Source organism: Carex rostrata, chromosome 22, assembly GCF_964058835.1.
Source record: "Carex rostrata chromosome 22, lpCarRost1.2, whole genome shotgun sequence".
In the NCBI taxonomy this organism is placed as follows: domain Eukaryota; kingdom Viridiplantae; phylum Streptophyta; class Magnoliopsida; order Poales; family Cyperaceae; genus Carex; species Carex rostrata.
Window position 1 is genome coordinate 5,400,979 of NC_135939.1, and position 20,867 is coordinate 5,421,845.

General features: G+C 31.4%; 1 protein-coding gene and 1 non-coding gene across 2 annotated transcripts; both read left to right on the plus strand.

Moving 5' to 3' along the window:
- The first annotated feature begins 13,893 nt into the window (after window positions 1-13,893).
- On the plus strand, window positions 13,894-14,046 carry LOC144574451 (U4 spliceosomal RNA). Its single transcript, XR_013518219.1, has one exon. It is a non-coding gene; the product is annotated as a U4 spliceosomal RNA (small nuclear RNA).
- Window positions 14,047-14,866: 820 nt separating this feature from the next.
- On the plus strand, window positions 14,867-20,425 carry LOC144573801 (protein disulfide isomerase-like 2-3). The gene is made up of 9 exons (XM_078323552.1): window positions 14,867-15,096; window positions 15,187-15,345; window positions 16,339-16,452; window positions 16,893-17,065; window positions 18,326-18,425; window positions 18,809-18,979; window positions 19,164-19,309; window positions 19,536-19,682; window positions 20,085-20,425. Exons 1-9 carry the CDS (start codon window positions 14,986-14,988, stop codon window positions 20,257-20,259), a joined length of 1,296 nt encoding a protein of 431 aa, XP_078179678.1. The 5' UTR covers window positions 14,867-14,985; the 3' UTR covers window positions 20,260-20,425.
- The last annotated feature ends 442 nt before the right edge of the window (window positions 20,426-20,867 follow it).

Consider the following 20,867-nt stretch of genomic DNA (forward strand, 5'->3'; position numbering starts at 1 on the left):
CTATTTTTTATCTTAAAAAAATGATAGATGGATATGATTCAATAATCATTCAAACGGTTTAACAACACGTTTAATTGTGTTCTTATAAAATATAAAAAAAGCTCCTTCAAATATTTTCTCCTTCTTGGTCTTATTATAATCTTTAATTTTAAATCATGATGCATGTTTACAAATGTTTGAAATTTTCAAGGAGACTCCTCCAACATGCCACTAACTCTTTGGTATGTATAGACAACTGTCTCTTTTGAATAGAGGCACATAAATACAAATTGCTTCCTCATTTCAAGTAAAAGTTAAAAGTTCCACCTAGAGCATGTCATTGTCACCTCCTACTTGCCTTGCTCGTGAGCACAAAGATGTGTAGCTTGTATGGGAGAGGGGACACAGCATATGGTGAGGTGCCAGAAGCATATATATGAAATTTGTCTTCATGATATATGCAAAAGAGGAAATGTTTTGCAGCTTTTGCTGTCTTGTTTGCATGGGTTAAAACATACTTTAAAAAAGTAAGCAAAGAGTGTCATGCTATTGCTATCTCGGAAATAGATAGGATTCATGCAATTAATAAGGACTTGAAAGAGCTTTAATTAGGATGTCCCTTCTGTCTGCTATTTAATTTGCCTTTTAAATTAATTATTAATTTATTGGGTTGGAAATTAGTAGCATTTACTAATAATGATTTTAATTTGACAATTTTTCTGATGATCAAATTTGAGATTTAATTGATAATCACTATTTTATCTAGTGGTAAAGACAATACATTATGTGTGAGAGATTATAGGTTCGGAACTCGAATGATAATTCCTTTATAGATATTAAATAATTAACTAAATGATTTGATCTCCAATCTTTACAAAAAGATAATTTGAGATTTAACTAATTTATATTAAAACAACTTGAATCCAACAACTATTATTATATTAGGACCCGAGTCCGCGAATCCGTCTATCTTATGATGTTTAATTATTATTAATTTTTTAGGAGTAAAGGTTGTGTGATGTGCCTATCAAAGGAGATTAGTGAGCACAATTTCAAAATATATTGGATTGGTTTCGAACAATGAATTCAAATTGTTGAAACCGATATTACTTCGTGAGTGATGCGTGTACATGCAAAACTTTAAAAAATGAAATTCATTTAGTACAGAGTCAAGCGATAAAAAAAAAAGCAAAGTTTTATAAGCTATTTTAATGCATTCACTTGTTATCATTTGTTTGACCACTTGACTTGATACTAAATGAATTTTAAAATTTTACATGTACACACATCACTCGTGAAGTATATCGGCTTCAACAATTTGGATATGTCGTTGAAGTCAATCTGATAGATTTTTGGAGTTGTGCTCACCAAACCATAGAAAAATAGAGGAGTATATCGACTTCAACAATTTAGATATGTCGTTGAAGTCAATCTGATAGATTTTTGAAGTTGTGCTCACCAAACCATAGAAAAATAGAGGTCTAGCCTTCCAATTTTTATTTAATGTCTATAAAGAACCAAAGTTCAAATGTTTCCATTTTTTTGTGTCTCAATCATGCTTTCACTTTTCATTTTTTTAATAACAATTTTTTAAAATTTATATGTCAAAATAAAAGATGTGATATATATAATTTCCTCTACATACATATAAAAAATATCACTTTTCGATTTTGATTTTATATGAATCAATAAGTTGAAAAAATCAACATTTAAAATTTATTTACATCAATGCATTATTGCAAGCTTTTAGTACTAATTAAAATAAAGTTAAAATATCTTAATCTTTTACGTGTACATAGAGAAAAATAATATAAATCATATCTAACAATTTTGCTTTCACATTTAAATTTAAAATTATAAGTTATTGAAGTTATAAAATAAAAATCATGATAAAAAAAATATAAAATAAAAATATTTGAAACCTCCTCTAAATAATTTCCATTTAAATTTGAAGTCATGACCTCCACAAACATAAAGAGTATCCACAAAACTACAAACTTTTTTTTTTTTCAAACAACGCTTCAGCAACATTTTTCAAACTTATTTTTAAATCACACGAGCAAAAAGAAAATAACAACCGATCAAAGGTTTTCTGTAACATAAGATCAAAGTAAATGCAAGAAAATTATCTTTTGAGATCATAAAAGCTCAGGACACAAACACATTTTTATATGTTAAAAACTTGAGGAATTATTAAAAGTGAATGTTGCCAACTTGGCATCGTGTATATCTCCATTCTTATATTATGCACTTAGATGTCATAATCTGCCAACGTCTATAATTGAAAGATGAAATTTCAGATTTAATATCAGTATTCCAATCAAATAATCTGTCTTTTTTTGACTAAATGCATATTTTTTATGTGTAAAAGTCTAAATTTAATTAGAAATATACTTGCTACACATACTGCTACACGATATATTACAATTAAAATTGAAATAGAGAACAAAATTAGAGAGAAAATTAATTTATTCATTTCCTTATTTCTTCTCTCAGCTATTCCATTACTTATTTTCTTATTTAATAATCATGATGGATGATCAATTTATTTTTAAGAATATCAAATACTGCCATCTTTTAAAAATATTTTATTAGCATTTGGTATCTCCAAATTTAATACATTACTCGATTTAAGCAACAGTGAATCTTTTTACAATTTTACTTCTTTAACTTTGAAAAGTAAAATATTTTTTTTATTAGTATGTTCAGGTTCGTTCTTAGTTTCAGTTGTTAATTATATGGAGAATATATGTTGAGGAGGGATTTTAGTAACATTAATTATAATTAGTATCACAAAATGGAGCAATTAATTTATTAATACGAATTCACTTTCACTAATTTTTTTTTGTCCTTTTGGCTTTTGCCTATGTGATATATATATTTCTACAAGCTATTTGTTTTATTTTTATCAAATCTCATTACTTGCATCAAAGTTTGAAATTCAAATTGTAAATCAAACTCTTAATACTCTTCATTTTATAATATATTTCTGTTGCAACGCACATAAATGATACTAGTTTTTTTTGTTTTATTTTTTTTTTCATAGAGCAGAAGTTTCATAACATATAATTATTATTATGATGATCATCATCATATTATTATATTATTGTTGTTGTTGTTTTTATGACTGTCGTATTAAGTTGACGTTTCGTTTTAAAATTTAGAGCTAACTCATTTAAAAATATATATCTATCCGACTCATATCAGACAAATCAGAAAAATGGGAATCAACCTGGAGCCTCCGCACACAAAAGACTACACAGACATATGCACAGAATAATCCTTGATAAGAATGATTTTTTTTATTCTTGCTGAAAATCACTCGATATCTTTGCTAAAAAAATCTTCATAAATAAGCTTGTGAAGATATTTTATTCCCACAACAAAATAGATTCAAATAATTAAAATTAGACCTATAAATTTAAACCACTTATCAAGATGGTTTAAGAATTAATTCTCTTACAGTCCCACTGTTAGCGATTACTCAATATATTTCCATCTCTCTTTTTTAGTTATAACTATTTTGTAATAACTTAATTAGGACGGGACATAACTTTAAACTTCAATTAAATATGAATCCCTTAGGTCAGCCTAAATTAAAATAACTTAGACTAACTTTAAGACTTCAACTAAACACTACATATATACCTAGGTCAGTATTATACAAACAAGTATGCGGTAATATGTGACCGAATATGCGGTAATAATATATAGTCAAATATGCAGTAGTAATATACGGCCGCATATACGGAATCACATATATTAACCGTATACATATTTCTATACATATTACAACCAAATATGCATATGCAGCTACATAGACCGCATTTTATTACACTGTATGGTTGAGTGAGCTGTGTATTTGAACTCTAACTTGATGTCTTTGGTTTGATTTGTTTAACACTTGATTTTGTGTATCGTATTAGCATGTGTTAGCTTTGTATTTTTGTTTTAAATATTTAATTTGATATTTTTTATTGTTTATCTTTGGTTTTGAATATATTTGATTTGATGTTTTTAGTTTTGGATATATTTGACTTTAGTATCTATAGTCTCGGCTTTGGTTTTTATATATGACAATTAATAATTTCAACATCATTTTTATATATGATGAGATTTTTTTTACCACATTTCGTATTGATTTATTTTTCTCATTTAACTATAGAAAATTTGAGCAACATTTATACTTAGTATCTCTTTTTCTCATTTGTTTTTGGTCGTCCTCGATCCGCACAGAGCGCATTGGATTCCATTTTCTTTTTGTCAATTTTGGAGTATTTTGAGCATATAAAACTTTTTTTTTTATTATACTATTTGAATATTGATGTTTTTTCAGTGGTACATAATTGTCTAAAAATACCAGTTTTGTAAAATACTTAATAAATAGTAAAAAAATTCAAAAAATATAAAATTTGATCTCCAAATACATTTTAATATAAATATCATGTTTAACGATTCAAATTGATTGTTTAGACTTTGAAAATTGCAAAATCAAATTATTGTAAAATGTTGTAACTTTCAAATATTATAAGTGGATCCCTCCTCTTTTTAAAATACATCACGTGCTTATTTTGATGTTGTTGTTGTTTTATTTAATCAGATTGTCAGCTGTTAAGGTTTGGAAGAAGGCGCCAGACGGCGGATTTGACTACTAAATAAGCAAAATCAAATCAAAAGAAACAATCCAAAAAGACTAAAAATTGGATGCAATAAATCTGTGACAGTTACTGTTCATTTTGGCTGTGATAGTTCCTTCATAGAAAAAAATTCAACTCAGGAACTTACCTAGTGATTTCGTTTCAGACGCACAATTTGGCGCCTTCTGCTCTTTCTTCAAAACAAATATGAAAAGTATACATAACTATGTGGCTCAGCTCCAATGAAGAATAACCCAAGGTACAGTTAGAGGTGCTACTTTTACCCGATTATCTGGATTCGATCCGGAACCGAACCGGATCCGACCCGGAACCGACCCGGATCCGATTAATTTGGATAGGGTATGGTTTAAAAAATATAACCGATTAAATTATGGATATGGGTACAAAATTAATAATTTAATATCCGACCCGGATCCGAACCGGAACCGATACTGTAATGGGTAGGATATGGGTATCATTTAATTATCCGACTCATAACCGGACCCGACCCGATACCCGTATAAATACCCGATAAAATATATATTAATAACTCTGCATCAATTTTTTGTGTTAGATAATATATTTCAGCTGAGCTATAATTTGATAAAACTTAACCAAATTTATGCTACTGTTTTACACTACCCTTTAATTACATCCTTAACTAGCCCTTTAATTACGCCCTTTAATTTTTGTTCTATATTATACACATGTGACACATGACACATGATTGTCAAATTTATTATTCCATAACTAGCTTATTTTATACTTTTTTTCTTCTATTACATTCAATTCATAGATCTTTTTGAATTATAAAAAAAAAATAATCATCTCTAATATTTTACTTTCTAAAAATTATATCTCCTCCATCCTCCTGAATTCAAAAGCTATTAACAAAAAACTGAATTCAATATTTTTTGTTACACCATGAGTACTCCAAACAACCAACAACCAACTAATAATTTAGAGTTATTATTCTTATTTTGCTATGTAGCATGATATATTTTATTATTTATAAACATGATTAATAGTATAATTTTTATTTTGCAGTAGTTTTTAATTTATATTATAATGATTTATTATATGAGATGTTTAAGAAATTATAATTATATTTAAATGTAAATAATTTCTCGAATACTTTGGAGTTGTGACCTATACCCGCTCTAGATCCGGAACCGCCCCATATCCGAACCGGACCCGATAATCCACAAACAAGTTACGGGTATCTATCTACCCGGAACCGAAAGACTGGACCCGAAATATCTACGGGTAGATAGGTATCCAGATCCGGACCCGATCCGATTTGAAACAAATAAGTATATGGATCGAAATTTGGACCCGAACACTTTTAGGGTCCGGGTCCAAATATAATAGTACCCGGACCGGACCCGACCCGACCCGACCCGATAGCACCTCTAGGTACAGTTTCCTTCTCAGGTAGAAGGAATTTTTTTTTTTTAGTAGCTCATAGCCTCAAATTTTTATTATTTCTAAAAGATAAAAGAGTTAATTGGAGATTTATAAATTTAGCTAGTGGTGATTATTGTAGTTGTATATATTACTGGTAGGAAATAAATCTTCTGCGATTTTAAAGAATCACAGGGATTGAGGGAACCTGCTTTTTCAAATCCAACTGGTCATCTGCTTTGAAATCCGTGCATAAGAACCAATTGTATTTGAGATTCACATTACAAAGAATTAACGGTTCGATTTAGAAAAGCAGGCTCCCTATGATTCTTTGGAATCGCAACAGATTTATTTCCCTACTGGTAAACCAGTACAATAAAAAAGGTTTTAGCGTCTCAATAAATATAAGTAAATTATAAAGAACCAACCTTTAGTCTAGTGGTAAAGGATAACATTCTCTCTGTGTGAAAAGTTGTAAGTTCAAAATCCGGATGGATAATCTTTTATGAACATTAAATGAAGTGCCACTAATTTAGCGTCAATTTCACAATTATGATTGCAATCAAAGAAATCGAGAAAAAAATAGCAATCGATGGATCGTCCAAAAATTACACTTCTATTACAAACGGTGCTTCTTGTCATTGTACAACATTTTTTTTTAATAAAGCTGATGGTCAAGTCATCTAACAGTTTTAATATCGGTAATAGATCTTTTATTTGAATTTTAAATTTTGTAATTTTTCATACAAAGAAGTTAACTTTGCCACTCAAGGGTGGACCCACATGTATCTAGGGGAAGCAGTTGCCTCTCCCTGAAATCGAATATTTATAGAAATATATAGGCCTGGATCGAGTTTCTCCTCCTGGAAATCTTTTTGTTCCCGTCTGGAATCCTGACTTGTAATTTGAGTTAAATTTTGGATTAAAATTAGAATAAATTCTTTAAATTCTAATTGATAATTAAAATTAGAAGTTCGAGCATTGAAAATTATAAGTCGGAACATTATTTCTTATTTAGTATGATTTACTAATAAATTTGAACTCAATTCGCTTTTTTTTTTTTACTCCGATGAAAATCTTGAATCCGCCTCTGTTGCCACTCATATTATTTTTCTTGATTCAATACATATAAATTGACTATGAAAGTCCTAATTAAACTAATAAAAAAACACATTTTCCATGTATGCCTGAAAAAGGAGTCAAATGAGTACAATTCTATTTAAAGATGCCAAAAATGAGCCATGCCACTCAATTGCAAGATAAATTTTGGGACCATTTTATAAGGCAGGAGGGCTTGTCGGATGGTTCAAGGAAAAGGGTTGGTGCTATCACTGCTATGTAGTGCTATGCCGAGAATTTTTTATTTATAGAAAATATTAGAAAGTAATAGATGGAAAGAGAAATGGTACATGAGAAGTTTCATGCAAAGATAGATCTGAGAAAAAAATTTCAGCTCCAAACTTTAGATCAGAATTTTTTTTTTCAATCTAAAACATTTTTTTTTGTATGGTTGTCTTGGATCTTCTATGGCGTGAATTTTATTGAGTTTTATAATAAATTTATACTTTGCTAATCTATACATAGTGACAAACGGATAGTTCGGGTTCGATTCGGCAGGATAAAAAATACGTGATTTGGGTATAATTCGGGAATGATTCAGTACAATAAAGAAGCAAAAAAAAAAAAAAACCAAACCAACCCCCCCCCCCCCCCCCCACCCCACACACACACACACAAATTTTTTCTAAAAAGAATAATTGTTTTTGGCAGTTTTCTCACGAATAATTCGTGACTCACGTAAACGCGAATAAAACGTATTATATTTTTTTTTTGCATTTTATTTGGAGTTCAATTCGGAAATGTTAACAAAACGAATAAAATGAGAATTATTCGCGTATATTGTTACTATGAATCTATAGCAGAGAATCTGAAAAATAAAAGGACCTATTTGTGATTCAGGTTTAATTTGAGAATGATTTAGTACAATAAAGAAGCAAAAAAATAAAACCAAACACGCCCCCCAAAATTTTTTTTCTAAAAAGAATAATTTTTTTTGGCATTTTTCTCATGAGTAATTCGTGACGCGCGTAAATGCGAATAAAACGTATTATATTTGTTTTTGCATTTTATTCGGAGTTCAGTTCGGAAATGTCAACAAAATGAATAAAACAAGAATTATTTGCATATATTGTTACTATGAATCTATAACATAGAATCTGAAAAATAAAAGGACCTCACCGCAAAAATAAAAAAAAATATATGACAAAAGGCAATCCAATGAGAATCCAAGACCCATGTCCTTTGTTGGAGAAATTTTGGTAATCTCAGCACTTGCAACATGTACCATTCTTCTCAGACCACAGAGAATCTCATGTAACATGATAAAATAAAAAGTTTTACATTCGGCAAAAAAAAAAAAATCATACAAAGTTTGGAGCCGAATTTTTTTTTTTTTTTTCCGATTCATCTATGTATGAAACTTTTCAAGTACTCTTTCTTTTTTTTCTCTATCATTTCATAACATTTTCTATGAATATTTTTTTTTTCTGGTATGCCCCTCAGGCCTCACTGGCACGATGGCACCGCTTGTATAATTGAAGCGGGGTTCCCTTGTGGAAATACTGCCATTTGACTGAATGCAAATTTTGGAATTTTACTTGAAATAAGTCATCATCCCACGTTAACCCGAATTCATGAAAGATTATACTGGTACAATAAGTGGTCCAGTGTTGACGCTGTAACGACAAAACTACAGAGGGGTTTATTGAGTTATGTGAAGAACATGCCCAAGGATCTTTCATGCTTGATTGACACTTGTCAATTGTCAGGCTTTTCAAAATATCAAGCAAAATTTTATATATTTTTTTTGTTCATAGAAATTATTAAATTCAGACATACAGAAATAGAAAGAGAGTCTCGTTCTCAATAATTATAGAAAGATCTGATTCATTACGTTCGATCAAAATATATAGATCTGATTCAATGGTCCACATCCAAAAATTATACTTTTCTGGAATCATCTGTGAACTGGAGCTTGATTCTCCTGTAATCAAACGGTCAAGATCCAAACTAAAATAAGAGCATGGATATATTTATTGAAAATGACACTCTTTTTATTTCTGTACGTTTAATTTTAATAACTTTTACAGATAAAAAAATTCCCAAACTTTATATAATTTATTTGTTTATGTATTATTGCTTCAATGTATAATGGACGGACCCAATTGCTGCATGTTACAATCTTCTTAAAAAGATGAAATAGACAAAAGACCTATCTCGATCATTAATAATAAAACAAATTTGAATTTAGAGAGATGATTTGTATGTTGTTGACTACATAAAAGTATTATTGCAACTTTTATGTTCTAAATTTTTTTTGTACTGTTTGTTATATTTTCATCACTGTTATTATTAGAGTTTGTAATATAAAATGATAATTTATATTTCAATTTTAAATATGTGAAAAAGTTTCTTATTTAAAAACTATACAAAAATATTTATTTTATTAAAAAATAGTTTATAAACTCCACTATAATCGAATGATTGATTCAAATTATTTCTTCTTTTTAATTTATGTCTGACGTAGTTTAATATAAATATTAAAATCAATTTCAGAGATGTGAAATAATTTAAAGCCATGAATAACAAATTATATACATGATTAAAACTCTAACCACTAGGTTATAAACACACATGGTAATTTTGTTTGTGTATTGCAATAAAGGAAAAAAACATACAAAATGACATATTTTCATAAAAAAAATTAGTCCAAATGACATATATGTTCTTTTTGACATATTTTCATATAAAAAATCTCATATAAAAAAACATATTAAATGACAAATAACATTCTTCAAATGATATAAAAAAAATGAAAGACATGAAGACATGAAGACATGACCAATCAATTATCAATCAAATCAAATAATTTTTAAATGACATTTAAAAAATGAAAAGAAATCAGACCAATCAGAAAAATGATACAATTTGCATGTAGTGAGTACGTGTCTAAATAAATTTAGACTTCCACAAGTAAAAAAAAAAAAGGCATAAAAAAGATGCATAAAATCATAATATTTGACCAAAAGGTTGATATTCAATCCGTAGTTCCATCTTATAATCAAAATTGTTAGCGAATCAAAATATTTACGTACTTAATATAATAATGAAGATAAGAGGGACTAAATTATATAATTTTTTAAGAAAAATAAAAGTATATTAAATTCCAATATACATAATAAAAAAAATTGAAATCATAAAAGTGACTAACCATTCCTGAACTATACATAAATCCGCCTTGTGTTTAACCTCTAGTAAAAGTAAATAGAAATCTAGATATTATTCTCAAATTATGATTGCAAGGTGGAAACTATAATTAAGAGGTAATTTTTATGGTGTTATTGCAAAAACGTGGGGATATTTTCCAAACATCAATTCTTTCCAAAATTCATCAAAAGAATTTTCTAGCCAGCTATATCTGGTCCCATCATTTTAATTATTTCCGAATCTATTAAATGATCCATATCCAAATTCAGCCAAACTAGGCCTGATCACTCACGGATCTTCATAATTTCTTCATCTTTCATTTTCCTTCCATTCATTTTTGTTGTTGTTCAAGCAGGAGTGTACTGAGTATTTGTATAGAGACAAGTGTTGTAGATTTGTAGGTCTCTGTGCGTTTCCACTGTGGTGACAAACAAATAGTTTGGATTTGATTTGGCGAGGTCAAAAGTTTGTAATTCGGATATAATTCGGATGTAATTAGGAAATAATTCAGGACAATAAGGAAGCAAAAAAAAAAAAAAAATCCAACCTCCCCCCTCCAAAAAAAAAAAATCATGTTTTTTTCGTGTATTTTTCGTGAATAATTCGTGATTCGCGTTTTTTTTTTCACATTTTATTCACGAATAAAATGTATTATAAGTTTTTGGCGTTTATTTGGAGTTCGGTTCAAAAACATCAGAAAAACGAATAAAACGTGAATTATTCACGAATTTATTTGCGTATAGAGTGGGAAAAATGGCACGGCGGAGTTGGCTCCGTCACAGAACGGCAAGGCACGCTTGTCATATACGTGCAATGACTTGCGTGTCCCGTGTCGTGACCATTCGCATGCCACGACCATCTTTAGAAACTTTAGCACGGCACGCCACGTGAAAGATCTAGTCACGGCACGGCACGTAGTCACACAAGTCACGTGTAATTAGGAGTATTAGATATTGATTAAATGGTGAATCTTGAATAAACTAACTTAAATTATGATAAAATGATCATGCGAGGCACGTTTAGACACGGTGTGACTTACGTACCGTGACCACCCCTTGATATTTTAGTCACGACATAGCACAGCACATGAAAAATTAACTTGATCACAGCACGACACGGCACGACACAGCACATTTTTTCCACTCTAATCGTATATATTGTTACTGTGGTTCCACCCCCAGAGGCAAAAAAAAAAAAAAAAAAATAGAGATCCAATGAGCAACCTAGGCTTAGCGGTCCAGGATGAATCAAAGCGCCATGGGCCTATTATTTGACTTAGTTTTTTTTTTTTTTTTTTTACTTTTTTCCAGATCAAGTAGACCGTCTCTTGGAGGTTGCTTTAGAATAGTGATTATTTACAATAGAAAAGAAAAATAAATTACTTGGTTATTTTGATAATTTTGGCAATAAAAGATAAAATAAAATTTGATATTAAACAGTAATTTATAAGTATGTTATTAAACATGTTGGTAATATAACAATCAAGTTTCATAGAATTTTAAGTATTGTTTGATCATGCATTAAGAACCGTTAATTTCATAATAGAAAATTATTTAATCACTTGATAAATGATGAAACATATATAAAAATGAAGCTATATTAATTATTGAATTGTAGGAATGACTTAGATCGGGGACAAAATTATATACAATAAATGGGTCAATTTATTTCTATTTTATTTAATTTATTTTGTTATTATATATATGTAATCTCATTTTTAGTGAAAAAAAAATGTGATTGACTTTGAATATGTATTTAATCTGATCCATGTTTGGTTGTGGCATAACGAGCTCCATAAGTACTTTATTCTGCACTTATGAAGCCAAATAAGAATAAAGTTAGATGGAATAGCATGACATAAGAAACCACTTATGTAGTCATACATTAATCCACCTATTTATATTGTATAAAGTTATGATACGATTTTTGGAATCTCTCTCATGACTTAACTTTAAGTCACAACTAAACAAGAATATCTTATACTGTCATAACTTGAAATAAACAACTTATTCTATCATAACTTTAACTCAGAATCAAACATGGACATGAATAGGTGGAAATTCTAGCTCAGCTCCTCTCTTGGATGTGCCATGTGTCAGTGGGTACGGTACAGGTATAGTGGACACATCTTTATACCCATACCTAATAAGAATTAATCTTACTCATATCCTACCATTACTCATTAGAAATTGACCTTATCCTATCCTATCCATATCCGTTAAAATTATTTGATAACGAAATAGTAGCAGGTAAATAACGAATAATACTAATATAATAATTAAATTTATTACATTTTACAAATAACACATCAAAACTCATTCATTTCACACATATGCAATCACATTACTGATAAATAAAACAAATGTGCAAACAATTCCAACTAAATTGTCTTTTTGTAAAACAATAGAATTTAAATATATTTTCGGACAAATTCAATTATTTAATTAAATAACAAAACTTGGAAATAAAAGTAATATGATTAATGTTTTTCTTATATCAAAAATATATATTAAATAACAAAAAATAAGGTTCTAAATAGCCCGCTATAGCACCGCTATAGCATTTTCGGACCATAAAAGTTATGGCGCTATCAGCGCTATAGCGCGCTATTCCGCGCTATAGCGCTACTATTTGAGCATAGCGCTGTTTTTTTAGCCAGTCCGCTATGACGCGATAAACGCTATTTAAACCTTTGACAAAAATACATAATTAATTATTGCTCAAACATTATCATATGAAGCAATTTAATTTTAACACCACTAATTATTGCTCAAATATTATAGCTAATTTTATGTATATAATTATTAACGAGTACAAAATAATCTTTATATGTACTCTTACTCATTTAAATAATGGAAAAAAATATTATTCATATCTATACTTGATAACTTAACAAAAAAGAAACTTTATTCATACTCACCTTGAGCATCTACAATGGTAATTGTTTTAAGATTGCTAATTTGATGTGTTAATTGTTAACATAATTGCTGGGATGTATTACAATTGCTAAATTAATAAATTTATTTTATAAGAAAACGTTTGTTTAATGACACGCTGTCTAATTAATTGGCTCAAAATCTTTCTTAGTGCTCTATCTCTAATAAAAAAAAGAAAGATGTGGTGATGTGAACATAGAAATAAATTTAATTTAATTACACTAATATAGCAGATTAATTTCTAAAATTTTTATAATTGATTTTTAGCAATTAATTTTGATTGTTGGATTATAGATGTAAAAGCAATTAATCGGTACGGATAGTGTAAACGGTTAGAAAAGTTATCGTTGACACCCCTAGCCGCGATGGAACAGTACGATCTAATCACCAAGACCCGAACCAAAGATGTAAAATAGATGAGGTACTTCAGGTCCATGGCCCCAAAGATGGTTTGCATTAAACGGAGCCCATAGCCCGAAACATCTTTCCCTGTTTTCTCCTAAACAGACCAAGAACCAACCAAAAGGCCCAATTTTCCCTTGCATTTGCTTTTAGTTCCGGAACGGAAGCAGCGAAAATTCAGAACGCTGACATAGTCCCACATTGTAGATCCAAACGTCGTACGCGTGAGGCGAGGTTATAAAAAGAGAAGCAAGGCAAAGGTTGAAGGCATCTTTGCGCTTGGGGCAATGACGCAGCTAGTGAGGTAATACCGAAGCGCGTCAATTGCTGGTTGAAAACTATTTCCAAACCCCCTCTTAGGCCTCGGCTCGTCCGGGTGCCTCTGAGAATTTTTGGAAGGGCTCTCCCTCTGGGATTGGGCCCTACATTACTCAATTCTTAACCTTTTTTCGTATCTTTTATTTATTAATGCTGAAACAATAAAAATAAAAAAAGTAAAAATCCATTAACAACAAATTTTGTTTTCAAATGAAAGGGTAGAGAGAGAGGCACTTTTTTATGTTCCAATTTATTTAAATAAAAAAAAACGGAAAACAATATTTTTCATGTTAAATTTCATTTGTATATGTATGAGACAGTATGACATGCCATTATTTCAGCTGAAAATATAAGGAGTTTTTTCTTTATCTGAGTCATCCAATCTGATACAAAAATCGGATGGACTCACTGATAATGTTTAATTTAAATTTCATCCGTTCGTCTTAAATGGAAAACATGATCCAATTTCCTTCTAAAAAAAGTAACAATAGCACAATCGATTTAACAGTTGACAAGTTTGTAAATCTGACGAGGAATCCTAGGTGGAAACCTCCCATTGGTCGGTTCCAACACTACACACAACGGCAGGAATTCGTATCCTCTGCATTAACTCAAAAAAGAATCTTTTGAGTGAATACATCTGGACCGTCCGATATGATTTAAGATCCGTGCGGACTAGATCCACACTACTATTAAAGGACCCCTGAATTATAGGCTGTGGACGGATTAGCTCCATTTAAAATCAGACGGTCTAGATGTGTTAACTCAAAAGATTATCTTTTGAGTAAATGCAGACGATGCGGACTCCAAGGGCAGATGAATGCCATTATTCACTGAGAGTTGACCCCACTTTAACCCGAAATGACGTGGTAGTGTGACGTGTCAGGAGCCAATTGGTCCGCACACGCGTCCGTTTTACGATTTCTCACTTCAGTACCTCTCTCTCCGTGGGAATTTAATTTCTCCTTTCTCCGACGAAAAACCCGAAAAATACTTCGCCAATCTCTCTCTCTTCTCCAGAAGTTCGATCTCTGATCTGAGAAATGCTCGCCAGATTCCTTCTCTTGCTCCTCTCTGTCGCCTCACCGGCGGCGGCTCTCTACTCGGCCTCATCTCCAGTTGTTCAGCTTAACCCTTCGAACTTCAACAAAAAGGTACTAGTAAGCATTGAATCCTCAGATCAACCATTTTTTTTAGCTTAATTTGACCGAGGGAAGTTTGTTTGGTCAAATTTGCTTTGGTAGGTTTTGAATTCGAATGGGATTGTATTGGTCGAGTTCTTCGCGCCGTGGTGTGGTCACTGCAAGGCGCTGGTTCCTGCTTGGGAAAAAGCTGCATCTGTTCTCAAAGGAGTGGTGACTGTCGCAGCACTGGATGCTGATGCGCACCAGGCCCTTGCTCAGGTTAGATTCCTGAATATGAATTACTATGGTTTTTGTCGATCTGAATTTGATGATCTGATTATATTGTTCGTTGAAATGGTAAAGGTGATTTTGAATTCTAGAAGGAACATAAGCTCTGAACACCATATTCTCACCATTTGTATGCCAAATGTGGTACCAATTTGTCTGTATTACCTAGCGATATATGTGAGGTGCTCATTGACTCTCTGCAAATTGCCGCAACTTTGCTTAAGTATACGTATGCAAAGTCACTCATTACCTAGCAATATTTGTTTGCCAAATGTGGTACCAATCTGTCAAAACTTTTGTAGAAAATTCCTAACTAATCTACAATTCAAATTTAATTGAACCTCATATTCTCATGAGGGTCAAATACGTCAACGTTTTGTGCTCCATTATGCCTCCACTTTTAAAACTTTCAAAACTAAAAATTTAAAACTCAAATGGCAAATCAAAATCATTAGATATGATCTATTTAATTTTCTTGATACATACGTAAAAGGTTACGGAATTTCAATTTTGTTTGGAATTTCTAGACATTGATTTTTCAGCTTATTGATTTATATTAAAAAAACGAAAAGTGATAATCTTTTATATGCGTGTAGAGAAAATAATATAGATTACATCCAATGGTTTTATTTTGTAATTTGAGTTTTAGAATTTTGTTATAAGAAATTTGAAGTGTGGAGGCATGATAGGCATTTGAACCTTCCTCTATTCTCATATACAATTTTGCAACTTTGTTCTTGCTCAGTTTAGACCTATTCAAAAGAATGTTCCTTTCCAATTTTTCTCTTAAAATGTGCCTAAACTGATTCAAAGAGAAACTCAAAAGATCCGTCCCACAAGTTCGGCTGGGAGGCCCAAACGCTGGGTTTTTTCTTCAAACTTCTGTCAGTAACATTGCTTAAGTATCCATAATTTTGAAAACTGTTTTAAGGAGCATCAAAATTATGAAATATTTTTCGGAGAGATAATCTAAATTTCTTGCAGGAGTATGGAATTCAAGGGTTTCCTACAATAAAAGTCTTTCTACCTGGTAAGCCTCCAATGGATTATCAAGGAGCTCGTGAGGCCAAGCCAATTGCTGAATTTGCTCTCAAACAGGTCTTTTATCCACAAGTCTTTTCTCAAGTTGTACAATTGTTTGTTAGTTTTCTTTGTAATTGTAAATTGTATTTAGTGGTTTTCATATTACCAACTTAAACAAACTTCCTATGACGTTTACAAATGGTTCAGAACCATGATTTTAATATGCAATTTCACCTGCTTGTCTGTACTGATCAGATGATTCTTTCCCTAACCATACTTGGCTAAAACCAAGCTTTAAGAATTGCTATTTTTTATATTGAGTTTCTATGTAATGTGAATTATTTGGAGTTGTGATAAATTTTCTCTCTGGAGCTTTTGTTTTGGACATTATAGACATTCTTGGTTTTAGAGAATATGGTAAATTGTTCGGCTGTAATTTGCAAATTCATTTTGTATTTTTTAAAAGGATTGTATATATGGACTGGAGTAAGAACTATATGGCTTGTGATACATAGGTCAAGGCACTACTGAAAGAGAGGTTAGAAGGCAAGGCAACTGGAGGCCCCAGTTCCAGTGAGAAGAAGTCTGAAACAAAGACTAGCGCTTCAGTAGCACTAACTTCTAGCAACTTTGATGATACTGTTATTAAAAGCAACGACCTGTGGATTGTTGAGTTCTTTGCACCCTGGTAAGTAGCTTAAGTTGTCATACATTAGTTTTCTTTCTGAAATACCATTTCTGCAATGGATTCCTTTTTGTGAGACAGACCTGCTAAATTTTACCATACACCCAAGATGCAACCAACATTCTCACAATTGGAACTCAAACTTGATATGATAGGGTTTTGCAAGTACAGACCAGCTAACTGAAATTAATAGAAAGTCAAACAAAAGAAATCTTATCTTGATATAGTTCAATACGTACTGAGAAAAATGGACATGTAATAGGTGTGTAAACAGGAGGAATTATATCCATTCTGTCCACATCCATAATTGTTGTCTGTAAAGTTTATTTGCATCAGTAAATATTTCCCTATATCTGTATAAAATGAAACAAATACAGATTTTGGATAATTTATAGGCCCTTAGAAAGATGTGGATATCTGAATTTTCTGTACACAAATCTTCATCTTAAATTATAATTTTGCATTTCTTTTGTTGAGATGTGGATATTTTATTTGTTTTGAATATCAAATAATATATGTAGGTTTATTACCAATTTGTTATTAAATTTTTTAATTATTCTAAAAGGGCATTTTTTTTATATAGCATGGTTGTGGTAACTGTTAGTTATCCATTTTGAATCCATATCTGAATTTATATATGTCAATTATCCATTCTGCATATGTATCCATCCATTGAGGTGCTGATTTGGTTTTGAATTTTGACATCCGTCTAATATCCATATCTATATCTATATCCACTCAATGGAATGAATTTGCGAATATGATTTTTGCACTGTCTCCGTTTTTAACCCCAGCAAATGAGATGTATACGTGAATTGTACCATTTTGTTTTCTGCAAAGCATACAAGTAATGCTGGGTGCTATTAAGGTGAAATGCTGAAGCTGAATGTTATATGCAAATAACTTTTTCTTTCATTTGTGTGCTTTTATGATTATTTAACAAATTAAGATATATACCAATTAAAAATGATCGAAACTGGAGTTAATACTATCTTCCTGACATATAAGCAGGAGAATTGAATTCGGACATTTCTTAAAAACATTATATACCACCAAAGATAAAAAAAAAATTCACTGCATATGTTTTTGTGTTTATTTAAAGAATTAAGATGTATACCAATTAGAAATTATCAAAACTGGAGTTAACACCATATAGCTGACATATAAGCAGGAGAATTGAATTTGGACATTTCTTAAAAACACTGCATATACCACCAAAGTTTAAAAAAAAAAAAAATCAATGCATTTGCTTTTGTAATATAGGTGTGGGCATTGCAAAAAGTTGGCTCCTGAATGGAAAAGAGCGTCAAATAATTTGAAAGGAAAGGTTAACCTTGGCCATGTCAACTGTGATGAAGAGAAGGTAAATTATTTTTATTTCATTGAAGGAAAAATGGGAAACAAATTCATGGATTTCCCAGTGCAAACTCAAGCTATATAAGAACCTAGCAAAAGAGAAATATCTTATAAGCTGCTTTACTATTTTCAACTAGTAAGTGTGCAACTCCATGTCTGCCTCTTCTTCCTACAGTAATGGAGGACAAATTATGGCATTTCCACATTTAAATGGGAAATGGACGGGTATCAAGGGAGGGTGTATGTCAAGTCCCAAAGAAGCTAAACAACATACAGATCTGTCATATATTGTACTGAAATAATGTAAAAATGTGCGGAAAGCTAAGTTTATATGTGCCATACACCAGCTACTACCTGTCATAATAACCTAAATTACTTTTTGTGCAACAGTCATTGATGAGCAGGTTCAATGTACAAGGATTCCCCACTATTTTGGTCTTTGGTGATGATAAGAAGAGTCCGTTCGTCTATGAAGGTGCCCGGACTGCGGCAGCCATTGAGTCCTTTGCTTTAGAACAACTTGAAGCCAGGCCCGTTGAACTTGTCGAGTTGACTGGTCCGGTACAATCGTCTTCTCTGAGATGTTTTACTTGATAAAGTTTAAAGCTGTTTCTATCATTCTCCACTACTTCATACCCCTGAATGCAATTACTTGTATTTATATTTATATTTAATAACCTTGACAAATGCTTACTGTTCTAACAAGTTTCCTTTTGTCTGTTTATTTAAATTGTTTTGATGGTAGGATGTGATGGAAAGGAAGTGTGCATCTGCTGCCATCTGTTTTGTTTCATTCCTTCCTGACATCCTTGATTCCAAGGCTGATGGGAGAAATAAGTACCTTGAGCTTTTATTATCTGTTGCTGAGAAGTTCAAGAGGAGCCCTTACAGGTACATTATTCACAAAAATATTAGTCTCAACTCTCAAATTATTAATCTAAGAAATTTAACCAAGTTAGCAATTTTTTTCTTTACCTATTTTAAAGGGGTACATTTAGTCTAGACAAGATAATAATTACACTAAATGTTTATAGTCTGACCTGCCCTGCCATGTAATATAGAAATCTGTGATTATCTCAATTGATGCTAAGTTGCTAACAATTGAAGTTTGTGTCAGTTTTGTTTGGGCAGCAGCAGGAAAGCAAAATGACCTTGAAAGCAAGGTAGGAGTTGGTGGCTATGGCTATCCAGCCATGGTAGCCCTAAATCCGAAGAAAGGTGTATTTGCCCCTCTTAAAGGTTCTTTCCAGAAGGACCCCATCATGTGAGTTCCTCTCTCTTCTCACTTTTTTTTCTTTTTTTCTTTATCTTTTTTTACAACTTGTTAGCTAACCTTGCCTGTTGGGCAACTTCTAGTCCTTGAAGGATGGGAACCCACAGGTTAGGGATTCCACAAAGATTCATAGGAAACCAATATAGGAAAGTACATGGAAGTGTTGGAATATATTGATTGGATTTACCGTGGGAACTTACTGAATTTTGAATGGCCAACTGTTTTTCAAACCCTAAACACTAGTAACAGGATTTTTCACTAACAAAGTCGGTGCATTTTTTCTTAATCTCAAGTTAGGTGTGTCTGACTACCCACTAAATCCGAATGGCCAAGTAAACATAAAATCATCTACCTCATCCACACTAACAAGAATTTTTTTTTTTTTTTTTCTAGTGAGTTCGTGAAGGAGGCTGGACAGGGTGGCAAAGGAAACCTCCCTCTAGCAAACACACCAACCATCACGCAAACCGAGCCATGGGATGGGAAGGACGGAGAAGTAATTGAAGAAGATGAATTTTCTCTTGATGAACTCATGGGAGATGAAGCTGTGAAGAAGGATGAGTTGTAATTTGTAGGTAGAACGAATAAATGTGAGAAAATATAGATAGTCCCACTTTTTCTTGATTCTTAGATCGTAATTTTTTTCAAGATATTTGTTAACGTTGACAGAACATTTTACATCCTCCAAAGATGGTTCTGTTTACTTTCTATAAATTGGGATATTGGATTGATCATTCTTTTTGTTTGTTGATCCAATGCATTGATGCAATTTGATATGGTGTGATTCTGTTGCTGGATTAATATTCTAAATGGATTACGAGTTTTTTCGTTTAGGCCCAGATTGAATAAGAAATACGCCTAACAAAAGCATGGGCCTAATAGATGCTCTTCAATTCAAAATCATTTATGGGGCCTTCTGATGTGTATATATAGTGAAAATTTTAATAAGAAAATAATACTCAAGTTAGACATAATTATTTTCTAACTCATTATTATTATTAGTATTGCACTCCATCACAGAACACAATGATAGAATTTTTACCAGAAAAACCTACAACCAAGCAATGTCAGGAGAAAAGTATCAAACTATCAACTAAGCGGTCATCAGGACGAAAAATGAAGAAAAATGTTTGACGATTATAGCTAAAGAAGAAAAATCTATCAAATATGAAGAAG